This window comes from Notothenia rossii, assembly GCF_949606895.1.
Source record: "Notothenia rossii genome assembly, chromosome: 1".
Classification (NCBI taxonomy): domain Eukaryota; kingdom Metazoa; phylum Chordata; class Actinopteri; order Perciformes; family Nototheniidae; genus Notothenia; species Notothenia rossii.
The window spans coordinates 21,096,926-21,107,464 of NC_136912.1; the positions used below are offsets into that span (position 1 = coordinate 21,096,926).

At 36.8% G+C, this 10,539-nt stretch overlaps 1 protein-coding gene across 1 annotated transcript; it reads left to right on the plus strand.

Moving 5' to 3' along the window:
• Nucleotides 1-1,858: 1,858 nt before the first annotated feature.
• Nucleotides 1,859-8,623, plus strand: erp27 (endoplasmic reticulum protein 27). The gene is given in 8 exon segments (XM_079667833.1): nt 1,859-2,527; nt 3,630-3,715; nt 4,958-5,081; nt 5,084-5,094; nt 5,180-5,295; nt 5,968-6,094; nt 6,753-6,950; nt 8,541-8,623. Coding segments are annotated over 8 exon segments (762 nt in total). The 5' UTR covers nt 1,859-2,469; the 3' UTR covers nt 8,583-8,623.
• Nucleotides 8,624-10,539: the final 1,916 nt, after the last annotated feature.

Below are 10,539 nucleotides of genomic sequence, written 5' to 3' on the forward strand. Positions count from 1 at the left end.
CACACATAGCATCTATAATGCTGCATGTGAGTTTCATCACTATCCTGCTATTTTGATCTTGATCTAAAGTTGATTGCTAAAAGCAACAGAAACATGCACTCATACAGGGTGTTGTTGCCAACCAGGCTATTATTTTCATTTAGAATAAGAGGGCAAAAAGTGTTGAAATATGATCATGCATTAATTACTGTCATTTAAGTCCTTTACACGAAGAGGTTGAGTCAAAGCCTAACAGGGTTAATGGTTGTGTAATGGTTGATGGAAACGTGACAGCTTTAACCTGGCAACATTCTTAAGCCAGTAATCCCCAAGCCTCATGTTTACCTACGTTACATCACTGATGTCACCATCAAACATCTAAGCATCTGTCACAATTTCATGAGTAGAAACACAGGTATTGCTCTGATATTTCTTTGAACAATAAAATATAAAGATAATTTAAAGTCTTAAAGATTTTAAATATTGCTATAACTAATACAGAGGGGTTGTCATGTATATTTAATGTTCAATGCCTATTCCTTTTGTTTTGGCTTTCACCACGTTTATTTTTCTGCCATTGCTTGTATTGTAATCAGCACTTTTGCTTTGTTTATTTGCAACTCCAACCATATGAGCAATCTGTCATTTTTACTTAAACCGAATCTTCTCTTAGTCAGTTGGACAAAGATCTTCCCACTAAAAAATACTAAACGATTTTGTCATTCCTTTTACATTATATCTCCAGTGTTACAGAATATTCTTTCATTACCTCATTCGATAATGATTTACCTTACCGCCCACAACTTTCTATGTAAAAATGTTATAAATATAGGGTACCAAGGAAATAATTGTGAAGTAGTGACCGTAATAAACACTAAAAAGGTTTTACATTTCAGTTTCATCGACAATAGGAATATTAATATCAATAAGTCAATGACGTATTAGTGTTGCCTTTTAGCAAACAAATATGAACATGTTTTTGACTGAGGGACATTTGCTAATATTGCGATGAAATACAAGTTTTCATTATTGCTCTTGTCCCCTTGCAACAAACACATTTTGATATTTTACATGTAGAGCAGCATTTGGGGGGCTTTTTATTCTCTATTTCTCAATCCAAATATCTTTTTCTTTTTATTATTAAATGTGGATTTATTGTATTGAGAGCACTAGAGAAAGTTTAAAATCACAGAGTAAAACATCCTATAAATTATTGTAATACTTTAATACTTTTTAGGGGATTGTTACACATAAATGTATCTATATGTGAGAGCCTTTTTGTTTTTTAACCTTTCCACATAAAACAACATGTCTGTGGTGGTGTGGGAGCTGCTGTAAGTTTGTGGGATTTTTTTCTTGCTAAGTTATGTGAGAAAGAATGCTGTATATTTTTTTTCTTGGCCCACAGTTTTACATTCAATGGTTGTTTTTCTACTATTGTTTATGGCTCCGTGGTTACAACAGCATGGGTCAATATGACCAATAGAGCTTTATTTTATTTTTATGAATTTGTGAGATAATTGCCTGCAGAGGGAGGACATTTTTATGATTATGATTGAGAGTATATGAAATGTTATTGATGATCAAATATGTTCCTTGCAACAATGCATGGTATTTATAGCCAATTTAATGTATTGAACATCATTGTGACACAACACTTTACATTTATATTAAATGTCTTATTCGTATGGCATTAGGAAAACATAGACATTTCTCAGTTGTCTTGCTTTACACTTACTGAATTTAGGAAACACTTTTGATTATAAAACTATTCTATATATAAAGAAAATGAAAATAGTAATACATCTGTTTTATATTACCCATGGACATGTACTTAAAGATGCTTTAGAAGAAGGTAAAATAATTGTTCACGATAGTAACAAGAAGAAAAAGGTTGTCATTGTCTCTCCAAATGCTATATTCTTAACTCATCACACATTTAGGTAAACAAACTTCCCTGTGCGCATTGAAAATAACAGGATGTCTAGGAGTTGTGTCCCTCCTGTGGTGAATGTAGCAACATGCATCCCATTGGCTGGTCCTTCCCTGGCCTCCTCACTATATATCTAGAGCCTGCATGGTATCCAGCCTATAGATTTATGTAATGCACAGCAGCACAATGGAAAATGTGTTAAGCAAAACAAGATACAACAAAAAAGGAGTTGTATGTATGAGGTCAAATGGGTTCAATGTTGACCCTCTCAACCCTCAGATTACCGCCACACCAGAGTGTAGACACACACTTACACCTGTCCCACAGTGACACGTAGTAAAACACCCCGCCACCCCTGCTCATATCAACAGCACCTGGCTGGTTCCCATTGAGTCTCCAATCACATCCCAGAGAAGTTGCACCAGCCTCTGCCGGCTGACAAGTGGCGAGCGTGAGAGACACAGCAGAAGTGAAACGACTCCTAGTACAAAGTCAAACAGCTACAAAGTCTTTTGGACTTTTATTTCTGCCTTCCCGTCAGTCAGATCTTTAGAAACATGCTTATCATTCTGTTTCTCTCCCTCCTGGTGTCGTCTGTCGTTGGCACAGAGAAAGGTAAACTCATTTAAGTAATCAGTTTCTTCTTGGTTTTATTCCAGAGTTTTTTTCACTTCTTACATTATTTGTTCCTCAACATGTTGAAACTCTGTACATTTGTAGATGTTGGGGCAGTCTTTCACCACTTAAACTTGTTAATAAATGTTGTACAATTGTTTAGATCTGGACCTAATAGTTCCCGGAGGAAGAATCAAAACATGTCCTGTAGTACCACCATAAAATATATAAGTATCTTAAAACGTTTGGTTTGACACAAGATATGTTCTAATGCCCATATTTTCAGACGATGAATCCTTCTAGGTTCCCCGGACTATCCCTTCAGCAGAGATGGCAAAAGTACACACATCCTTTACTCAAGTAGAAGTACAGATACTCAAGTTTAAAAGTACTCTGGTAAAAGTGTTGACTAAACTTATTTACTCAAGTAAAAGTAAAAAAGTATGGGCTTCGAAATGTGCTTGAGTAAAAAGGACCCTAACTACCAGCTGTTTCATAGAGTAACTGGTAACTGGACCTCACTTTATATTAATAGAACATTACAAATCTTCTATTTCAAATTGTAATTATGTCATTGTTAGCTAATGAATGTTTCAACACTGAACAAAAACTATTTAGAACACAAGCAAAGACAAACAAAGTGGGGAAATAAACGCCTACATTGTAGATTCTAGGGTGACTCTATCTCTTCCTCAGAAACAACACACTAGTACTGATACCAGAAAATGTAACTAAGTACAGTAACAAAGTTTAGTACCCCACTACTTCCCAACTCTGCCCTTTACCCCCATCAGAAAGGTCACATTTCTGACATTTCAGATTATTGGATAAAGTTTGCTCATCTGCAAACTGATTTCAAACAGTACTTTGTCTATAGTTCGTGTTAGCAAATGTTAGCTTACTAACATGATCAAATAAAATGTGAAATATTTGTTTAGAAAATTCCCAAAATGTAGGAAATCAACGGTAATGTGTGAGGATGTTAGCATGCTGTTAGCATTCAGCCTATAGTGGCTGTACTCTTGTTATATTGTTGAAACAATTACTAGGACCGTACATTTCAAATACGTTAAATAGTGTGTCTCCTGTCTTTCTTTCTCAGACAGTGCCCTGCCCAGACTGAGTGACACCAAAGCTGTCGAGGCGTTCATCGACTCTGCGGAAGTGGTGGTCATCGGGTTCCTGGAGGTCAGACATGATAATTGCACATACAGAAGAATAAAACAGTCTGCTCAAATCAGCTTTCAGACATCTTTGAAGCCCAGAGAGTCTGTTTTATGGCTTTGTTTATTATGCATGCGGAAAACCGGTCATGATGAGACAAATTAGCAGAGAGTGAAACTGCGAGAGCTCCAAAAATGCAGCTCTTTGCAGCCTGGTGCTGGTGATGCTGCTGCCACAAATAGATTTGGATGACGAGTAGCCTACTCTTCATGTGGCACACCTTGGCATAGCTGATGCTGCGAGGAGCGAGAGTGGCTGCTGTCCCACAGAGGCCAGCCCTTTGGGCAGACTCTGTGTGCGGGGGAAGATCGCCGGCCACTTGACAGGAAAGCCACACATATCTGAATATCTGAAGGCTTGTGGGATTGGCTCCATTGACCCTCCTGTCAACAAACACAGAGAGAAAGTCCAACAGAGGAGAATATAAGACAGAGCACATGAGCATAAATCATAGTTGAACCATGATGCTGAAGGTCAAAAGAAACCGAATTATTGGTGCTGTAGCTGTAACTAGGAAAGAACACATATTACAGGCTGCAAAATAATAAAAGGGATAGCCAGAGCTCTGAATGCTGTCTCAAAAATAGACATGATTCACCTCTATTTGAGTCAGCTCTCTCCTCCTGCAAGTTCTGTTTGTTGTTTCATCTCTGACTTTCTCTATGCTCGCTTCACTTTTTCAAATTGTATTCGAGGAACAGGATGGTAACAGGAGAATGTTCTTGTATACCTTCTGGTGGTCTTTAATGAAAGTAATTTTAAGGAGAAACAATGCATCACAACTCAAATATGGTAGGGATTCCATATGTATAATAATAATAATTATCTCATAGCAGGAATCAAAAGCGGTTTGTTAAAAATAGAAAAAAAGTAAAGATGGTCATAACAAATAAAAAGTAATTATACATGTTTTGTAATTTTAAAGATATAACATTTATAATGTAACCTGTCATGCCCACTTGTTTGGTAAGAATTGCATTGGCCAACATGTGTTAATAAACTATAAATATATACCAATGGACAACAAATGTTGAATGTTAAAGTATCTTTTTAATGTCCGACAAATGTTAAAAAAAGACAAGAAATTGTATCAAGTTACTACATAGCAGACGATAATGAAAGAAAAACAGAAATAAACATAGATTAAAGTAAAAGAAGGTAATGAAAAGACGAGATGTAACACTGACTCGGTTCTCTTGTGTCTCAGGAGAAGAGAGTCACGGCTATCAGGAACTCGTTGCAGCTGCAAAGCGAGTCGACTCTGTGTCATTCGCCATCGTCACTGAGAAAGAGGTGTGGGCGGACTACAGCCTCCCCTCAGGCACCATCACACTTTCAGAAAGGTATTTATTTTATGTTATTACTTGAGGCATCTTTTCAACAATAAATGATGTCAGTTTAACAATGTTGATGTGTTATGTGATCCAGGCAGATAACCACCAGGAGAACCTTAGCCTTGACGATGCCAAGAAGGTAGAAACTGATGGCCTTGTAAACTTCGTCACCATCAACGAGGTCCGATACATCACAGAATACAACCAAGTGGTATAGTCCAACTTTTCTTTCTGTTGCAGTGTGCCTCTGTCTCAAAAACTATTAATTATTTCCTGTAATCTGACCTCTAAAGCTTTAATTCTTTCGTCATGAATTACATTTTAATTTAAGACAAATGCAAAATGAATAAAAGACAAAAAGCAACTTCCCACTAATCAACCAAAGATATTTTAAATAAGTAAAAGTAGCAATACCATACTTCAGAAATACTACAAGTAACATTCCTGCGTCTATTAAAACTAAGAAGTATTAGCAACAAGTTTCAAAAGTTAATTTACACCATGAGCAGCAGAAAGTCAGTGTTATTTCATCGTATCTCACTGACCTCTGCTTTATCACTATTCTTGATGAGTCAATGAATTGTCAATGTTTAACCAGCACTTTATTTTTACTTGTTTTAAAAAGTGTTGGGTGGTTATTACTCAGCAATGTTCAAGTCAAGTCCTAGGTTTAAATGTGTCAGATAAATGAATAGGCTACATTAATATTACAATGTGCAACCAAAATAAATGATTAAAACATATGAATAAATAACAAAACAAAAACTAAATTACTTTATAATTTGTACTTGGCAGACCAGATAACAAAGGCCTATGAGCTAACCGGGCTATGAAACAGCAGATCAGGATTGGCCAGAATATAACGCTGCTGTCTCTCTCTTCGACTGCGGTGGGTCTGTTTAACTCGGAGGTGAAGGTGCACCTCCTGCTCTTTGCCAACAGGGACAGTAAAGAATACACTAAGCTGAAGGAGCGACTGGCAGCTCTCGCCCCTCAGTTCACATCCAAGGTGAGGATATTATTGTCACCTGAAAAGTAATGATTTTAAAAATAACAAACTGATCTTATAGACTTGAAGTATAAGTATGATTTTTGCGGTTACTTAAAGGTCTCCTATTGTACTATTTTTCATCAATATATTATAGGTCTCACTTATACAAAAACATGTCTCTGAAGTGTTTGGCTCGAAATATCAAGCCATGATATATCAAAACCCCTCTGTTTCAGCCCTGTTTCAAAAGTGCTGATTCTCTGTCTGTTACTTTAGATGAAAATAAGGAGCCACTCCCCACACCCCTCTGAGAGATATTTGGTTAAAAAGAACACAATGGTGCTCTAGGAGGAGATTCAGGTGATAAGGTGGGGGGGGGGGGGGGGGGGTTTACACAAGCCAAAAAAACGTTATAACATCATAAAGTGTCCAAAATCTGATCAGCTCATTTTCAGACAGGTTTTTATATATCAGGATCAGGACAGAAAGAGAGAGAGAATCTTTTTTCCTGAAACTTTCAGAGTCTCTTTACACAGAGGGGACACATGGTGATGTATAAAAGACATGAAAAGTGGATTTTGCATAATAGGTGACCTTTAAGTAATCCTAACCGGGAGAATATAACTTTAATATCATTTATAATGAGCTTTATTAAATTATTACATTTGTGTTCCAGCTATTGTTTGTTCTGATAAATGGAGCAGTGAAGTCCAACTCCCGGTCATTGGGCTACTTCGGCCTCAAGTCTAAGGACCTCCCTCAAGTTGGGTTGTATGACGGTGACTCTGACATGAAGTGGCTCCTGCCTGAGGGGAAAATCACTACGGAGCGAGTGCAGGAGTTCTGCCAGTCCTTCCTACGAGGGGAACTGAAGGTGAGCAGTCAACATGGCTTACCTAAAATGAGTCATTGCTGCTGGTAACATTATAAGACGTTCAGGATTTAAATGTAGCTCAATGTGCTGGGACGACTTATGATCTTTTAACAATTGAATGCAGAAAGGAGCAACAGAGTTTAGTGATTTAAGGTAGCAAGATGAGACAGAACAGGAGCGCTTGTTCACTTGTCATGTTCGAAGAAGTGGCTGAAAGGTAAGTGGTAGTGGTGCTGTAAAGTATAGACACCACACCACAGACAGGAAACCTCACTGCTACACCACACTGAGCTGCAGCTGGGTGTCACACAGTCTGAAGCTCTACAGGCCTTTGACAATCTTACCTTTCTGGTATTTCCTGAAGTAAAGGCCTTGAAAACATCCTCTTGACAAAAAACACATGTTGACATTGATCACATTTTTTCCACTCTCATACCTTTTAGACACAGTCACCATATCATTCATTTATTATTACTAACTTTTGTAGGGTAAAAGTATTGTGAATTATTGAATCATTGTTTTGGAGTCAATTATTATACCATATCATATCTCAGTATTTGCGGACTTGCACTATGGTTTTAAAGAAGAGAAACAATTATAACAAAAAAACCTGAGAAAATATTATAAAACATACAATTAAAATGACCTGCTTTTAATGTAAACATATGTATTATGTTTACTACATGCTACAAGACAATACATGAAAAGAACAGCATAAAGAGCCTGCAGAAGAAGTGCTGCGCTCTCTTCTTGGATACAGGAAGTTGAACAGTGGGACAAAACAGTCTACAAATATGTTCCACAGTTATTAAACATTATAGTAAGGGCAAATGCTTAATTGTCCCAAAATCTGTGAAAAGGTGGCATTTTTGTCATCATCTACTAAAATAAGTGCCTTGTGGCTGGAAAATTAAAATCAATGTGCTGGTCAAGTAACATGTGACTAGACGGAGGGAATGTCAGTTAAGAACTAAAAGTTGCCACTGACTGACCATCTATTGGTCCATGTGTGTGTCACTAGTTCCACATTTGTCTCTCTCTAAAGTCGTACTCCATCTTTCTCTTTCTGTTCTAAAAGTCTCTGTTCAGTCTGATTGGCCTTAGCACGGACATCTTTCCAACAGGATCTGCATGCACATCTGTTTCTTTAGTATGTGTGTTTTATTTGTCACATTTTGTTGTGTTTTGGGCATTTGTGTGTCTAGTGATGCCATGTGTGATTATCAGGTATATGGTCAGTATCAAAGTATCAAAATAAAACTGTCAGCTTACAAAGCCTTCTTTCTTTAGACTTTTGTGTTTTCCCATTACTCTTTCTTGTTAAAGCATTGAATGTTATATTCTACTGACAATTCCTGACAGATAAAAGTCAAGCAGAGCCAAAAATAAATGAAATAAAATAAATGAAACAATTTCTTAAAAAGCAGCAATATGGTTAGCATAGAAGAAGCTAATTCCCTAAGGAAAGCATTTCTGTGAGCATTCTTCCAGACAAATTCACTCATGTCTATGAAACGCTACATAAGTACACGTATGTTGAACATATTTATCCTCTCAGCTGTATTTAACTTACGACATTTTCTTTTTCAGGAGGTGCCGCAGGCAGGAGTAGAACCCAAAACAGAGCTATAGGACGAATGCAAAATGTATTAAAAAAAATCTAAATGGAAAAAGCATCTGATGTGAATTCTTTCTTTTATGAAAACAGTGTGGCTGTGTCAGACGGTCAAGCCCTGCAATTGTTCCCTCCAACACAAAAGAAACTATGCAAAATGAGCATTTGCAAGTGTGCAATGTGTGTCCTTCCTTATTTACCTCGTGTTATGTTTATGTGAGTGAGCCCGCCTGCGGTAGGGTAAGCGGACCACAGGTCACTGGCCACAAGTCGCAGAGATCTGGCGGAGTGAGTTAGTCTGTCCACAAGTTATTGTCAACCCCACAACAAAACGACCTCAGAGAGACTGACACAGAGCAGACTGGGAAGATATTGATCCTGGACAGTGTGTAAATAAAGTGAAAAACATAATATCTGCATGACTAACTTACATACATAAGATCAAGGCATCAAACTCACAATTAAGATTGAACTCAGATGAATATCGGTTTCTAAATATGGATAAAGAGAGTTTTTAGCAATAAAGGCTCTATAAAAGAACAGCAGATGGGCTACATCAAGGGTGAAAATGTCTGGCTTTGACCCAGAGATATTCTCCCAAGAAACAAGGGAATTTCAAGGCCCAGTCTGGGATCGGTGTAATTAGTGGTGTTGTATTGCTGGCCAATGCTTCCGGCGGATTTTGGTAAGACTGGAAAGAGGAAATATAGCATCTGTTCCCTGCCATCCGGTTTGTTTACAGCTGCAATCGAGACACTCCACAGATGAGACATGCTACATAATAAAATGTGATAGGGTCAGTAAGATGGCTTTATACCACCAACAAGCAAACTGTGAGATGCACAAATAGTCAGCCCCATAACAACTGACTTGAAATAATATTACAATATATTTTTAATGTCAGGTATTTAAATGTGATATTTATGTAAACTTAATTGTTGCATGATGATGCATGATGATCAGAGTTGATCATAAACCAGAGATTTCTGATATACATTTTTAATGTTTGTGTGAGAACTTAACATGACATTTAGTTTTAAGAAGTGACGAACGAGAGTTAAGTTGACATTGTTCTGTGTTTACATATACAGTCAAATGTAGTAAAATCAGTGGAAGCATTTGGGGATTTTGTGTTCCAAGAACACACAATGTGAGCAATTATTGTCAAAGTTAAGATTAGTTTAACATTTTTCTTATTTTTTTTAAATCTCTTTTTAAACTGATTCTCCCTTAATTTAAACTAAACACAAACGTCTGCAAAACAGATTTAATTCTGAAGATGTCTGGGCCCTGTTTGTAAACTAAGCAGTCCAAAATAAACCTAATAAATCTTCGTTGCAGGCAAAAATAAATAATTGAAGGTCCAATGTCCCTCATCACCTCTGTCTAACATATCATAAATAACTAAGAATGCTGTAGATATTTACTTCTTTCCATAAGTTTACAACTTCTAACTCTCTCTTTATCGTCTTATATTCCTGCATATTTCTCTTAAATCCTACCTTGCTTGGGGCACACAAACACCTTACTACATCAAAAATGGGAAGAGAAATATGATAGATCTGGCAGACAAAAATTTCTTAAGATTATGTTATTCAGGGCATAATATCAAACATGCCAAATGAAATGTTTTTTCTGCACTATTGAACAAATTAAGTGGTTTAAAAACAATTACCATACTTGTATTTATTATTTTTAAATTACACAGAAATCTAAGCAAGATTTGTTTTGCTCAGCACTTGTACAAAAATCGAATGAAATTTTGGGTGCGAATATCTGTAAAAGTTCAAATCTACGTATGTACGATAGCGAAACTCAATGCAACCTTTTACCTTGATTACATTTTTTGAGAGATAGTTTAGGCAAATGCATCTCTTTTTCTCCGATATCTGATCCAGTGAATTTGGCCAGTATCGGACCGGTGGTCATACATTCTTTATTACTGATATGAGTGGTCTTCAAAGGTCTTAAAGA